At 34.4% G+C, this 17,500-nt stretch overlaps 1 protein-coding gene across 31 annotated transcripts in view; it reads right to left on the reverse strand.

Moving 5' to 3' along the window:
* p120ctn (adherens junction protein p120) overlaps positions 1-17,500 on the reverse strand; it is a 312,485-nt gene that overhangs the window by 147,954 nt on the left and 147,031 nt on the right. For 24 of the 31 annotated variants that reach the window (XM_067105321.1, XM_067105329.1, XM_067105331.1 and 21 more), the window contains 3 exons: positions 15,059-15,242; positions 13,729-13,894; positions 13,125-13,391 (listed from right to left, as the gene is read on the reverse strand). In XM_067105321.1, the coding sequence (XP_066961422.1) occupies positions 13,125-13,391; positions 13,729-13,894; positions 15,059-15,242 (617 nt within the window). The remainder of the gene's footprint in view (positions 1-13,124; positions 13,392-13,728; positions 13,895-15,058; positions 15,243-17,500) is intronic. The other 7 variants (XM_067105348.1, XM_067105327.1, XM_067105342.1 and 4 more) reach the window with 2 other exon arrangements.

The raw sequence follows: 17,500 nt of genomic DNA on the forward strand, positions 1-17,500 counted from the left end.
AAACAAGAGGGAAAAAAAAGCAAAGTTGCCTAGTAGTAATTCGTCTCTACAGTATAGTACTATGAGGTGGACTTTCAATATGGCCAACCAAAGTCACACGCACAGCATGAAGATCACCACTCCTTATTGACACTCTATGGTTAATACACGCTTCATCAGTCAAAAGTATAGAACCAATCAAAATGTTGTTTTTCATTGCAGAGGGAAAGATACATTAGTGACCTTGAGACCTAAACAGTGATTGGTCGAGGGATAAAAAGGATGAGCCTCTATTTGGGATCAAAGCTTTATGTACAATGAGCTTATATGGACAGCAGAGTAGAAAACTATATAATTGAATATTCCAATTAATATACAATCTGCAGAGTATTTACATAAAATTGTTTTTAATTTGATAAAATCTTATACTATGCCCATGTCTGACAGAAACTTACAAAAAATGGTAATTTATGAAAAAGGTACATTACTTGTAAAATACACATGTGCTTATGATAGTGCATAAGCATAAAATATAAATGTCTAATTGTGTATAAAAACAATTCCACGTGTGTCCATACCACATTTGAAAGCATATTACAGTTTAAGCAGACCTAGTTACAGGGTTTGTTTTTTGTAAGCTTTGCTCAAACATGGACATAATAGATTTTATATTACACACAATCTTACATGAATACTATGCATATTGTGAAACTGGATTATTAATTTTACTATATAGTTTTCTACTCTGCTTTCCATATACAGTATACATGTTGTACGCACAGCTTTTTACCTCAAAAAGTGGTTCATCCTTTTAATCCCTCGACCAATCACTAATTAGGTCTCAAGTTCACCAAGGTACTTCTCCCTCCACAAGGAAAAACAAAAAAGTTGCAAATCCAGCTTTTAAGATTGCAGGCACTCTATGAGCAAAGGCCTGTGCTGGCATAACGCCAGTTTAATCACAAACAACAATAACAGTAGTCACTAGAAAATACCACAGAGTAGTGTCACATCTGCTGTGACAAGAAAAACAATAAATGGAGAGAGAAATCTCTGCATTTTTCACTATAAACTGACAAAAGGAGAATCAGAGAAAATACACACACACACATACTGACTGATTTTGTCTTTATATCTCAGACATCTTTCAGGGAACGGATACACAGAAATTTACAACAGATATGCTAGTGGGACAGTTTCACACCTGACAGGTGAGAGAGGGAGTATGCCAATCTGTACGCTCATTAGTGAATGAGGGCAAGTACTTTTTTTTACCATTTTATTTTCCTATACAGGTGACCTCACCCCTCATTCCCATCTTCCACTGCCATATACTCTACTTAAAATCTAAATTATTCACCTGCACATATCATATATTTGTTTTAGCTCTTCTAATGATTTTCCAGTCAATCAGTATAAACATTGTTACAGGATTCAAATGGATTTTGGTATACACATCCTTTAGCATTGTGAGGAGAGTTCTTTACAAGTGCTTGTTGCATTGTATTATTGTTCTTTACACCAAAATGCTCAGGTAGATGGGATATATCTCCCAAATTATTACTATAAGGCAGTACAAGCAGGTATTTTGTAAGCTTCATTGTTATCATGAAGTCTTTTTTGCCTCTTAATGCATTGTCCAATACAGAATCAGGATATTTTAATTTCTTGCCTGTATTTCTATTTACATCAATTTCATAATAAATGTATTCACGGCTGCATATACGTAATGCTTTTAAAAACATGGATGTGAAAACTGGTTTCTTAACTTTACTGCTTTGACCAAGCTAAAAACCTTCAAATATTTCTGCCTATGTGCTTTCTTATTCTGGTCAAAGCCATAACTAAACTATTCAAGTGTAACTTTGAGAATGCTTGCTGAAGTGACTCTTGAAGATGTAAGGAGATCAACTAAGAATGGAAAGGTGCCAAGACCTGATGTGATTGTAAGTGATTAGCTGTAGTATGTTGGTGAAAGACAGAGTCAGAGCAGTGTGTATAACTTAAGTTTGAATGAAGAAAGTTTCCAAAGGAAAAAGTGAGAAATAATATTTCTTTAGTGTAAGGATACGGTGACAAATCACTGTAAGAATTATATGGGCATAACATTACTTCATATATTGGGTAAAGTGTATAGTAGGATTTTCACTGAGAAATTAAGACAAATGACTTAAGAAAGTATTGGGAAGGTAACTAAATGACTGAAAATTTTTATGATGAAAGCAGAGTATGGCAGAATATGATGACGAGGTACTGGCTAGTTCTGTGTAAAAGAGGATCTGAGACTTGGGAGAGTTATGTCCGAGGTAAGGGAAACAACAAGACAATTGTATATTCAAAATATGTGTAATAATGAAGTTCAAAAGGGTAAAAAAGGTGGAGTCAAAACAGTGGTAAAAAATTACTGTAGGTGAAAAGATGGATTACTATATTAGGATGGTTTGGTCATCTGGAGAGAACTAAAGATGATAGGCTGATACAGGAGAGAACTGAAGATGACAGGCTGATGTAGTGAAGACAATAATTCAGATAAGCAAGAAAAGAGAAGCAGAGAAAGACCTACCAAGTGCTGGACAGATTACAAGGTAGAGGCACTAGAACAGCCAAGTCTACAGTCCATGAAATGAGTGGGTGCCTGCAAGTTTATAGCTCACTTTGAACTGGAGAGAGAGAGAGAGAGAGAGAGAGAGAGAGAGAGAGAGAGAGAGAGAGAGAGAGAGAGAGAGAGAGAGAGAGAGAGAGCGAGCATGCTGCTGATGGACCTCTTGAGTAGGTATGCTTAGCAACTAATTATAAAATTACTTGCACATGGGGCTTACTCTTGATTCAGCAGTTGAAGTATGACGGTAACAATTACATTTTTTTAAGCAACTCTCTATTTAAACAAAATACTATACATGTATATGCCCATACTGATGTATATAATGTTTCACCATACAACATTCTCCCTTTTGGAGGAGGTGACACTAGATGTGCACATACATCTTTTTGGTATCTGACAAAATCTTTATGGATGCAGTTGATTGCCTCATACCCTGTTTTCTTGATCCAAGCATACATTGTTATGCATTTACATTGGGGCAGTCTGGTAAAAGGTAGGTTAGGAGCAATTAATAGAACTAGCAAATGAGAACTATGCACTGCACCACTCAGCCATGACAACCATTTTGGCTGACTGGACCTTTTACAAGATGGGCAGTGGGGTAGCCACACCCAGTAAGTATTTATCTACCAAAGGCTTTTTCCCAACTGGGGATTGGCTCCAGAAAAAAATGGGCTACTGTATAGTCACTATAACATTTACTACTTTAAATTAATGAATCACAGGTACTAGAGACCAGGACATGTTTTGTCTGATAATATTTAATCTTTATCACTTATAAAACTTCTTTACTTGAAACTGTACAGTCAGCATATCGGGCATGACGTACCTCATTTAATGGAAATTCAATTGTATCTATTGATACTTATTATTTGGGAGATATTACTCTTAAAAGATATTCATATGTTTAATATCTTTGACAATTACATAATTATTATAATGTTCTAAGTATTTTTCAGAACATTTTAAGAATAGATCCCAATTAACTATTGATTTAATTTTCTCAGTGAAAAGTTGTTTTGATTTTGTTGGGCATTCTAATATCAAGTAATTTTATACACTTTACAGATATATTTATTTTAAAATTTTCAATATCAAAACTTTCTTTATAGGAACTGGATGAATTCTGTATTTTAATCTCATATAGTTCCAAAGTCTTGTATGGATTTGAAAATTTCACCTTTACTTCTGATATACAGTAATGGTGTGTATTTGAACATGAAAAAAAAACACAATTTATTCAAATGAAAACAAAACTCATTATACTGGAGAAAACATGCCTCTAGCCACTGCCAGTTGCCCTTCTCCAGTTGACCCGATGTTTGAGGTGCATTACCTCTGACTGAAAATTTGATGCTCAAAAAGCTAGGTTTTCATACGTGTCTTGAGCCGGCAACTTTTAGTTGGAAACAATGGTTTACAGTATTTGCTGAGGTAAATTACTGTACAGGCAGTCCCCAGGTTACAACAGGTCCGGCTTACAACTTTCCGAGGTTAAGACGCTTTCAAATATATTCATCACAAATTATTTCCCGGCTTATGATGCATGTTCCAGGGTTACGACACTTACAACGCCAATCCGACAGAAGAAATATGGCTCCAAAACGGCAGAATAATAAAAATTTGCAGGTTTTTTTATGAAAAACTCAAAAATGCAGTTTACACTGTTTTCAGTACACCCAAAGCATTAAAAGTAAGATTTTCTTAGGATTTTTGACGATTTTCGATGATTTTTCGGCTTACAACAATTTTTGGCTCATGACCCGGCGTAGGAACGGAACCCCCGTTGTAAACTGGGGACTGCCTGTATTCTAATTCTGAAAATAACCTAGAACTCCCCACAGTTTTGGTACAGCAGTAATAATACGACTTCAACACCCAAAAATGGATTCTCCTACCTTTGGTGAAAACTTTCAACCTTCAGTGAATGGAAATGATAAACTGTAGTACTCAAAAAAGATTGTCTACTGTGCATTTCAGGGTCGTGTCTAATAGATTTTCATCGATAAAATCTTACCAAAGAATCGGATATGGACCACATTTTGGAAATAGCTATTTAAGGCCACAGCCTAATTGGCAAAAATATGCAGTGATGTCCAAATTGGATGATTAAGGCACTTATCAGAGTAAATCAAAGAAATTTAAAAGGAAACTTAGCTAAATTTAGTAAGCACCCAGAGAAAGGCTAGTGACGTAAACTATGACATCAGACGTAATAGCAGGGTTCCCAGTAGTATGATAATGATCGTAGAAACAGAAATACTTGACCCTCTTGTACAATAAGCAATACCTTGAGTAGAGTAGGATATGCGATAATTATCAAAATTCTATTTTCTCTATTTCCATCGAAAGTTCTTCACTTATGGTCTGCTCAAAGTGCAAGACCCTGAATCACACAAGGCTGGCTTAATCTTAAACAAACACTAGCATACCCTTTTACATAATTTTACTTTACAATAATTGTTTTTTTATTTCATATTTCCTTCAATTTCAATAAAGTTCAGTATAAATCAATGGATTACTGGATTATAAAATTTAGGGCATAGCCCAAGCACTTGGACTATGAATTAAGAATTTCATTCAGCACTACAATGTAATTATGGTTAAATGAAATATATAATCAAAATAACTGAAAATTGAAAGAATGAGTAACTTCAAAAACTGGGAATATAGAGACACTGATAACCACACAACAACCCTACATCAAACATTAGTGTCAGTTCCAAGTAAATGAATCAAGCTTATAGAAACAACAAAACTGACACAGAGGCACACAAATAAAATAATGAAGGGGTGAGTAGTGTGCTTTACCAAGCACTGTGGGTTTATTATGGGATTGACCACGCTTTAAGGAAGTTAAGGTTAGAACAGTTGCGTTATGTTACATTCATTTAGCAGGACTAAGCAGGCACACATGAACCAGAACTTTTGAGGAGACAATATGAAGCAACAGAAACTTCAGAGTAATGATGGTTGTTTTCACAGAGAGTGTTAGAGTAAAACTTGGTGCATATTCAAGTTAAAGGAAATGTGAATTGTGCCATGGAACTGTTTTACACAATAAATATTCTCATCTGATGCACATTCCCTTATTATACTCTACTTAGAGACATAGACTTATCAAAAAGATGAGAGAGAGTGTACAGTATGCAGGGTAGGTGTCTGTTTGAAACAATATAAAAATTCCATATGCTATACTACTACTACCAACATCTGAGTCTTCATTCATAAAGTATATGGGCGAGGTGTCTAGTAAAGTACATCGTACCACAGTATCAATGAGTGGGAGGGCCTTCAGTAATGACGTTTTACTAGCCTCTATCTACGAGCCTGCTAGATTTAGCTAAGTTTCCCTTTAAATTTCTTTGATTTACTCTGATAAGTGTCTTAATTATCAACATTAGACATCACTGCACATTTTTGCCAATTAGGCTGTGGCTTCAAATAGCTATTTCCAAAATACGATCCATGTCCGATCCTTTGGTAAGATTTTATCGACGAAAATCAATTAGACACGGCCCTGAAATGCACAGTAGGTGTATACTAAATTGGTTTAAACAAATCCACTGGCAGAGAAAATTATGTGTAGCCATTGTTTGAAAATACGAACAGGACAAAGCATTTCTAATGCAATGATGTATTGATTTCTGTAAATTAGGCTATACGGCCAAGCACTGGGGCTTTTTCAGATATTCAGCACTTACGACAGTAGAAAGAGAGAGTTGAAGAGGCTGGATATTAAGATGGAAGGAAGGAAGGAAGCAGGTAAAGTAAAGTGGTAAAAAGTAAGTGTAGCTAGGGGCCGAAGGGATGCTCCAGACAACCTTTAATGATGCCCAAAGCGCACCACGTAACATGCACTGACAGCAATATCCAATACAGGAATTGTAACGATGCATATATCTGGTGATGAAGGGTTAAGTCTTGCAGCAAAAGGGTACATGATACGAGTCTGTTGGAAACAAGTTATCAATTTATAAAATTCCTATTAAATCAGCAAATATTTTGCAAGAACTCGAATTAAGCTAAGAGACTAACCCAAAGTATGAAAACATGATGAATCTTTTTCTGCATATACAGTACGGTCAAATGTAATCAAGGTTGAGTTCCTCTGAAAACCAGTGTGAGCTTTCAGAACTGTACAGAGCAATGCTAATGGCTCCAGCTTTCCTTATTTGGAGATTCTTCCAATCACAATATTGTTCCATGAACAATAACATCCTATACAGCAATGAATGGAAAGCATACAATAATATACAGCAGAACTCTGGTATGAACATTTCATATGCATACACAGACAATTCCCATTTGAACAAATATAAAAAGATCTATATGGAGGTAAAAATTTAATAATACAGTACAGTATCCACAATTATTTATGTAAACACATACATGACAGTATTCCTTCTGATTTCTGTTAAAAGTAATATTTAATATATCTTTCTGGAAACCACTTGATATATTTTTCAATATACTGTAATGCATAATTTTTCAATTCAAAATTTTTAAATCATATAAATAGAAAGTTTCTTAACTGACTCATGATGAGCTTTCTATCATGTAGCCTATTATGAAGTACATTTTATTCCACTGGCTAATTGTGGAGCATTTTTGCCAGTGAGCCAGTGATTATGATTAGCACTTCCCAAAATTAGCAAATTATGAAGAGTTTGCTAGATCCAAAATTCACATGGCAGTCTGATAAATTAAATAAAAACCTTTGCTAAAAAGGTCTCATGGGTCAGGGTGTTACTGCAGTAGACATAACAAAATCATTTTGAGCCTTCTGAGCATCCAAAAGTCTAGCAAGAGGTATTTCATGTTAAAAGTAGCACAAGCAACAACTAAGAAACAAACATATCATCAGATCGTAATGGTATAGTAAAAGGGCTCTGAAGTTAGCATCACTAAAAAACTAGAATTCTGAGCAGAAATTAGCATAAGCATACTATATAAGTGAAGTGAATAGAGGGGACAGATCTACCAGCCCTACAATTTGGATAGTCCATGCTTTCACCTATGTTTAAGTGCCAATACCCCTTTTGCATACAACTCTTTCAGTACTTCTAAAATACCTAGAGAGGAATTTTAAGATTAAGAAAAATTCTAGTGTACTTGGCATTATAAGATGTATGACAATAGAGGACAATGTATGAATAAGAATATTACCAGTTAATCAAAAGTGGGAAAGAGGACAGAAAATGGCAACATATAGTGGGAGTTCCTAAATCATCTTCATTTTCACTTCTTCATACACTGATTTTGGAAACAAAAATTTGACAGCAACACAGTAGATTCCTAATGAGTAACACTTCTATGTATGAAAGTACAAGGCACTTCATACCACCAATACTATGGTTACTGTTTCAGTACGATCAACTTACCGTTTTGAAAATCAATAACGACTAAGCTAAATATTTTAAATGAAATAAGTAAAACCATTCTATAAGATTCACCAAATACCAAACAAATCACCTTAACTGATCCAATAACTGAAAAAGAAATAGGCAAGTACCTAGGCTAGTCCTCTCTCTTTATACATTCCAGTGCTAAAAGTGGGAAAAAAAAGAAAAAGAAAAAACAAATATGAACTTACCAATTCTGGCTGGCTGGAGAGCCAAGTGAAAACAAAGCAGAACCCGACAGGAACCTTAGAGATCTTGAGTTTACTTAAGAAATATGTTCAGAAGTGTTTCATAAAACACTTGGAGTACTACACAGAGAATGGAAGTACAGTATCCTAAAATACCCACACTTATTTAGCTTCCCAGACTAAAATCTACTTAAAAATCAAAATGCAAATCTCAATACAGTACAATTACAAATTTCCAGTGACTACTAGAATGAAATACTGTGCAGTTTAATGTTCCACTTATAAAAGAAAGACTATCATAAATCTTGAGATACATCACTGACATTGATGCTATAAATATTTTCTAGGTTACATTTTCACCTTTAATCGAGTGTGTCCTACAACTAAGGACAAAGACAAAAATATAAATTTTCATTACTAAAATTTATTATCTGAATACTTACCTACTGTTGAAGATAGCTACATCTTGTTGCCTGCCAGTGCAAAGATATAGCTATCTTTAAGAGTAGGTAAGATTCATGCCAAATAATTAGGGTAGAGACAAGGTACTGTATAATGTATGGAAATGGTGTTACTGTATATGAGAATATTGTAAAGCATTTAAATTGTAAAGTCTGAGTTTGTGTACTACTTTGACAGTTACAAGCATTAATGCTGTAAACACAATGGTAAACACACTTTACTAGCTTCAAAAATGTGCACATCAAACTTGGTCTGGTACTTGAGATGATTTGATGTACTAGAGGAGAAAAAGTTAGTCCTTAATTTATGAAGAAAACTGCCTGCTGCTTTTTCATATGCTTTGGGTTTCATTTCTCAAATATTATCATCATCTATCTTGCATAAGCTTTTCCCTTTATATGTATGGCTGTTTAAATTTTCCCAACAACTCCTTATGAAATTTTGTCTAAATTTGCACCTGGTTCAGGTCTCCTACGTCATTCCTATCTACTATTTGTTTGATTGAATGTATATTAACCATCATAATCTTTGTGACCTACATTTAAATTCATTTAAATTCTTGGCTCTGGACTTCTCTCAGCAACTTCACTGTTTGTAATATAATCTTCCAGATGCACCTTAATCCTTTATCTTGGTATTCTGAGGTCAAAACTTTTAAAACCTCATTTTTCCTTCATAATGTCTCGTTTTGTAGCAATGCAAGGTTTCACTGGCAAAGTTAAATTTTTGGATATAGCACCAGAGGGAATGGATGTGTAAAACCAGAAAAAATGCAATCTGCAGAGCTCAGTCTATTTGTTTTCCAAATCTTACTCTGCCTGACCATTGTTTTATTTGCTTTATTTTGTCTTTCACTTATCTCCCACTCAGGAGAACCTGTACTGATTATCACTGTTCCTAAATATTTTAAAGATTCAACCCATTAATCCTTTCTCCATCTGATGTTTTGTCCCTTCATACATACTCTGTCCTCATTACAGTACAGTACTTCTATTTTTCATTGATTTATTTTAAGTCCCATCTCTCAAGATATATCATACATTCTATGAAGCAATCTTTGTAATTCTGGTTGTCTGTTGCTGATTACAACAGATTCTTCTACTTATTCTAAGAGTATCAATTTTTTTTTAATGTTATTCCACTCCAAAAATTCTCTTCTATCTCTGACCACATTTTTTATATAATATATGTGAGAAGGGCAAAATGCTAATTGAAATAACAATCCATTATAGCACAACCATTTACTGCAAATTCACCTAACAAGTCCCCAACAGCATAAACTTTGTATCTACTTCATTCATGGATAATTTCCCTTTACACATTTAATTGGATATTATTGTGACACACAACCTTCAATAATATTGGTCTCCAGATGGTATCAAATGCATTCCTGTAATCAAAAACAGCCATCTTAAGGGTATTTTTGAATTCCATACATTGCTGCACAATGTCTTAATTTGATTTGTGCAACTGAGGCCTTATTTAAAACCAGATTTTCATCTCTTAAGTATTTTGTTAATTTCTTTTTTCATCCTGACACTAAACATATTGAATATTTATATTGCAACCCTCACACACAACTTACTGTACTAAGTACACAAGGTGTCATAAGGTTTTGGCTAAAATTATCTGCCACTCTGAGTACATGGCTTTATCAACATCATTAGCTGGTTCATCCCGATTATCTCTCTTATGTTCTTGATTTTCATTAAACTTTCCAATTACTTAGCACACACACTACTTTGCATTCTTCATCTTTTATCTGAAATTTGTCTTAATGTACCTTTTGATTTTGTCTGCTTATTGTATCCAAGGTCTTAACTGATATCCAAGGTTTTTGTTATGATACACCATATCCAGCAGATTGATAAACACTCTTGATATTAAACCAGTCCTTACTGATTGTCTGTCCCTCCTCAGATATGGTTTCTCAAACTGTAAATCTATTACAATATTCACCTGCCTCTTTAAGTTCATCCTCAAGAAGCTTTACTGTAGTAAATCTAGCTACTCTGCCAACTTTTCTGTTGGGAGCTTTTGACTTCAACTTGAATGTGGCAAGAGCAAGTTAATGATCACTGCCAATATCTGCTCTTCTGTAGCTCCTAAAATGGTTTCTACAAATATCACCTGCAGAAGTACATGTGTAATAAAGGTGTCTTTTTTGGGAATTAGAAAAAAGTACTTTACTTTCAATCACCAAATTAATTACAGCACAAAAACTAATAAAATGCACCCAATTTTTGTTTACCTTCCTTGTCCATAAACATCCACTATAGCCTCATTGCTCCTACCAGTTTCCACACTCATATAAAAAACAACAATTTTCATATCTATTCTTGGTATTTCATCTATAATATTCTGTAATTCTATATAAAATTCATCTTTTATTTCTTTATTTTTTGGTGCACAGCACATTACAATATTCATACAGCACTGTTTTGATTTCAATCTTGCCAACAGTAATCTACTGGTCTCCAATCAAATCAATGCGTTTTGTGCATTTGGTGTTAAGATCATGCCTACTCTGACTCTACCAATTCCATCTGCTCTTCCTGAATAACACATTATCCCCTTCCAAACTTTCCCATTCCTTTGCATTACTATTCATAAACAGCTAAAATATCCTGTCTCAATCTCTTGTATTCATTCTCTACTTGTTCTACCTTTCTAACTAGATGTGGGGTCTTAGTTCCATTTTCCGAATTTAAATTTAGCCTTAGCCATATTCATAAACAATTATTCTTGGCAATCCCACATGCCTGCCCAGGAGAGGGGGCCACTTCTAAATCCATGAAGAATTCACAGACTAAATACAATAAGGGATAGTCATTTCCCTGTAGCACATACAGTAGTTCCTAGCTGACTGGGGCAAAGACCCCTGCAGCTGCCTACTTGATTTTAGCCAGGGTCATCCACCAAAAATGCAGTGTTAAAGCGGAGACAGAGCAATCAGTGCCTAAACCTTATCCATTACCCGAATGCCAATACTTTCTGGTCCTCATCCAGAAGACCACATTTTCAATTGTGGATCTAGCCTTTAACCCTTAGTGGACAGATTGAGCTTGAGTGTGAAGTAAAACAGGTTTGTGGAGGTGGATGGATTGCGCTCCAGTGTGAAGCAGAATTACGCACCAATGTTATGGTAATAATGATTCGAAACAAAGGTGCCAATACTTCTACATGCTATAAATTCACTAATGGCAACTTTTATACAGACGTGAGAGCTAGGCCAGTATCAGTAATGCTTGTGACTTCAAGGGGGAAGGTACTGCCATCTCTCTCTCACATTAGTCTTTTTGTAAATCTGCTTGTAAATATGCGAAGGGGTTGCTGTTGTTTTTTGTTTTTGTCTTTTACGATAGTATGTCGGTTGTAAATGTAATTTTACAAAGAAAATTGCGAAGAAATATTAGAAAAAGCATGTAAAAGTAAAAAAAAAGTTACTGAATCCTCCTTCTCGTAAACCTACATGAATATTTTACAACAAATATGCAAAAAATTTGTTACTGCTTTTATTTCTTGTTTTGATATTGTGTGAGCAGTAATAATAATTTTACAAAATCCTAAAAACTTATTTATTAGAAAAAACATATATAAGTTGGTAAAATTTATGATTGTTTGTAAATGAGGCCCCACAAGGTTGTAAATAGTCATTTTCAACTTCTTGTGGAAGGTAGGGAAAATTTTTTAGAATTTTTTTATTTATACACTGTGAATGTACATGTCATTCTCTTTCCATTGATGTGATTTTTTTTTTATTTTGCCGACCTCAAAGTTTCCCTGGTATGGGGTGCTGCACTAGGAGAGCTGTTAATCAACTCAGTGGTCTGGTAAAACTAAGGTATACTTAACTTGATAAATTATGGCGTCCCTTAAGGGTTACTAGAGGTGTCAACCTACAAGGCAGCAAATGCTCTTGCCCAGAGCTGGGGGGGCTAACCAAGGTATTGCCAGCTGAGCATGGAGGAGTAATTAAAGGCCTGACTAATTTAATTGTGAAAGAATCACAGCCATAAAGAGGAAATCACCAGATTTAGGCTGCTGGCCCCACAGCCCCCATTCTTACCAGGGGGTTAGGGGCCTGGAAAGACACAGAGAGGAAAATTAACAGAAATTCTATTTACCTTCCCTTCTTATCTTATTATTTGCTCAATTTCTGTACAGTGAACTATCTCAAGATTTAAAAAAAATAAGTAAAAAAATAAATAAATACTGTATATAAAATGAATAGCCAACACTAACCTAATAATACACTGAAATTCAACTACCCAAAAATTTCTTTATGCCCATTTAAATATTGGCTTACACAAAATTCAAACTCAGAGAGTACTTAACAACTGTCATGAATAAAAACTACTACACTAATTCCAATCTTTGTGCAGCATTTCAAGTTCTGGTGTGAGATACAAGTGTTAACAACTATGTATCAAGAAAAATGAAGACAGCACTGAGTCTAAAATGTGATGTGTATGTGTGTGTGCATACCTTGGTGAATGGTGCGGTGAGGAGGGGGGGACTCGGAGCGCTCACTTGGCGAAGGTGGGGTTGGGGGACGTTCTAAGTATCCAGGATCCACGTAGTTACCTGCTGCAGCATCCCGAAAATGTCCGCTGTATCCAGCTTCATTTTGTGGTGGGTAGCCAACTTGTCCATAAGGGTATTCTTGGCGAGACGGAGGACCACGGGAATATGGATCATATTCATAACCTGCATTCGACGTAGGAGGATATCCTTCATACTGGCTTCGAGAGCCTGTGAGGAGTATAACGAATCTTGAATGTGACATTTTCATAGCAAGTGTTACATTCATGTTTAATGATGAGCAATGACATTTTCCACTGTTTCTCTTCCTTATGCTACAGTTGTGCACATGGATTTTGGATCCATCTAAATTTAAATCTATGGAGTAAAATTAGTGCCTCTCTTGAAATGGAATTTGGAACAAACCAGATTTGTAACTTTCACATATCTCTCTAAAGTAGAAGATATTGTTATTATATTGGTACTACCTCTTCTTTATACAGTGCCCAGTTAAGAAACTATCATATAAATACAAAAAAAGTGCATTAAAAAAATAGCATTAACTTACCAGCTTCGCTGGCCGGGGAGTGAGGTCGGTAAGGATCCATGGCATATCCGGGTTGTGATGGAGGGGATTGAACGTACGAGCCGTATTCTCCTCCTGGATATTCTATTACCTCACCGTTAGGCCCTATGTGACGGACCTCTCGGATAACTTTTGTGGTGGTGGTAATCTGAAATGTATAACATAGAAGTTGCAAAATAAAGCTAAGAAAACCTGCTCCTGTTCCTGGATCAACTTCAGAATAAGAGTTGACAATATATAGTAATCTGGCCAAAAGACAATCTGTAGATCTTATTTACACAATATGCAAGTTTGCCAATAACCTTTCAACTCAGAAGCTATTCACCTGCAAAAAGCCCAGGTTCATGACATAAAATAATTCACAATCAAATACTGTAATCAATTCCCAAAGTACTGATTCATGTTCCATGGAAACCCCATATTGTCTATGAACTGTTTCATGTAACATGACAAAGTAATACTGTACCTATTTAGCTTGGTGTGTTTGACAATATATTTATGGCAGTTTTTAGTAGAGCTGTTATTGCTACACATTTTTTGGAATGATTTATTAACATTTTATTTAATGATTCATGTTCCATGGAAACCCCATAGTGTCTATCATGAACTGTTTCATATAACATGACAATGTAATATTTAGTGTGGTGTGTTTAACAATATTTATGGCAGCTTTTGGGAGCGCTGTTATAGCTACATTTATTTTGCAGAATGATTTATTAACATTTTATATTGCTGATGATCTTTAGTTAAAACATAAAACTTGTTTGGCAACAGAAGCGTAAGTTTATTTACAAGATTATAAAGTAAATCCTTCTTCAGTGGTAGATTTTTAGCATTTTGTTTACACTATCATGTACAGAAATTTGAGCAAAAAGTGGGTAAGACATATGAGAGTAAAACAAAACATCACATGGATAACTACAAGGGAAAAAATGGCATAAAAGCCGAGAAAAAATATTTTATTTCTACTTATACTCCTCCTCCTCCTCTTTCTCTTCTCTTTTTCACACATGGCATTCTATGAGGTGGAAGTTTGCCATACATACTTAATGTTCTAGAAAAACATGTTAATTTTTAGCAACAATAGTAGCAATAATAGAAACAATCTTAAAACATGCAGTTTTTTATAAGGCTAAAAATAATAAAATACATGCTACCTTATAATACAAACTAAATACACATCATTTTATTCAAGACCTTTATCAGACATTTACCTGATTTTTATATATAAACTCCAAATTTACTAGAATTACTACAGGTACTAGAAAAGTTAACAGGAGACCATGTATAATGTAATTGATGAATAACTTGCCTGTTGAGTTGTGTGTTGTGTTTGTTTCTGTGACACCAAGTGTAGGTTATCTTGACCTGATGATGACACAGACAAATGAGAGGAACTGGGACTCTCGTTTTGTGGATGGCCGTTAGTAGTAGTAGTTTGTGGCCCGTAATCTACACTATAGGAGGTGGTAGTTGTTGTCACCTCAGGTTGATTGCTGAAAAGAATGAACCCCCATATAAGGAGAGAGTACTTTTCTACCACCAATGTCCAAGGTTCTATGATAATCTGTTTTTAAAGACAATCAATGCATCAAAAACTAAATGAAATTAAATTCAAATTAATAAACATGAGGGACATTATATTCATTAAGCAAATTAATACTGAATACTGTACAATTATCTACAGATTCTCTTTCCTTACATCCACATACAGTATTTCTAAAATGGAATAAAAACAGACAAAAATTTCACCCTGCACATTACACAATGTAATAATAAAAAATAATTGACAAATTTTACTAAGCAGTCTTAAATCATGACTCAGAAAGAAACAAATATTATTATTACAATAATCACATTTTAATAGTTATATTCAAAAGACTAAAGCAGATGGTACTCATAACTTAATGTGACTTGTCATAACACTGTAAGGCCAGGGAATTGGCTGATTATATAATCAAGATAAATTTGCTTTGCTGATACAGTATCATATAAGTCAAACAATTTTACAATAAAATGTCCTGTTCATAGTTGTTAAAACTGCACATTAAGAAGTCTCCCAGTGTGTACCATCATGCTGAACAATAGAGATCCAATTACAGTACAGTAAAACTTATCTAAAGTGTGAAACTCTCAACAACTAACTTTCACAGTACATGTGACACAACATACTGTATTTATTGACTGGTCGTCTACCTTAGTTTTGTGCTTGCAAAACAAAATGACAAAGAGAATTACAAATTCTCTTCTTGTTTCCCACAACCCTTTGAACACACTGCAAAAGTATAAGATTTTCTCTATAATTCTAAGGTAAATATAAAAGAATTTCTTCAAAATTCAAGGAAAATTATACCAAAATATTTTGTTAACCAAAAGACATCCAAGTATTTAAAACTCCTTGTTTTCAGGTAGACCTGAAACTAATTGAGTATGTTATTCAATTAGGAAACCAATTACAGGACACACTTTTTCTCCAAATGTTTTCCTTAAGGTTCTGTATACTCATGAATTCATGGCAAGAATTGTTTCTCCAAATGTTTTCCTTGTGGTTCTGTATACTCATGAATTCATGGCAAGAATTGTTTGTATGGAACATATCATATGGTACTAAAGATAATTAAAAATTTTTAACCACAGAATTTAAAAGAAAATAATACTTGTACCTTTCCAATTGAATGAGTGCAATTGTCTTTATTTCAAAATTTTAGTTTTCACAAATCAGTTTTTAAGAAAATAAAAGTGTCCTTAGAAACATTACATATATACCCAACACTATAACAATCATGAACATCAAAAACCCTCTCCTGTCTACTTATTGAAGATTTTACTATTGACATGTTTGTTCTTTTAGAAATGAGACAGTACAGCATGCAGATGCTGCAATTCTTATGGCTTCAATGATTTTCCAGATTTCCTCATTTTATCTACTTTTATTTTTCAGCCCTCTTCTGTCTACAAACCATTCTTGAGACTTTACCAGAATGAAGATACAGTAACAGACCATTGTCCTACTACCTCTCCAATCCAATACTTCAATTAACTAAGCCTCTATTCCACTGACGTATCAAATACAGTATTCAGGTTAATTTCACGTCTTGGAAAGATCACACAATTGGACAGTTTGGGTATTTTCAGTGGGGCTGAGTTCAATTGTCTACCCATATTCTTTCTTGTTTCCTCCATGCCTTGATATCATCATTATCATTTAGTTCAAACAGCCAGATTAAAAGTCCTTGCCACTTGCCAGTTGACTGACTCAACCTATGGAATGGTTGTCAGAAATAAATTTATATCTTACCCTAAAAGTATTACTGTATATGAAAGCTCCCTTGACAAAGTCATGGCCTTGCCTTAGACTTTGTCCCAAAAGAACATACAGTCATTATAAACACTACTACTACTACTACTACTACTACTACTACTACTACTACTACTACTACTACTACTACACAATAATAATAAAAATACATAATAATAATACTACTCTCTGTGAAAACATAAAAACTGCAAACTTAACACTGATAAGCTTGCAAACAAGTTTCTAATAAAGTCTAAGAGTATGGAGATATAGAAAATTAATTTTGCACAAGGAAAATTCAACACTTGCATAAACTAACTACTACAACATTTCCAATCTTCTCACCATTAAATCATTTGCAAAAATTAATTAAGTATGTACTGTACTGCTAAGTCAAAAAGTCCTTACTAAGCCAATATTAAGTACATACGTACAATAGATGAATTAGTGCTTTTA

Source organism: Macrobrachium rosenbergii, chromosome 6 (genome assembly GCF_040412425.1).
Source record: "Macrobrachium rosenbergii isolate ZJJX-2024 chromosome 6, ASM4041242v1, whole genome shotgun sequence".
In the NCBI taxonomy this organism is placed as follows: domain Eukaryota; kingdom Metazoa; phylum Arthropoda; class Malacostraca; order Decapoda; family Palaemonidae; genus Macrobrachium; species Macrobrachium rosenbergii.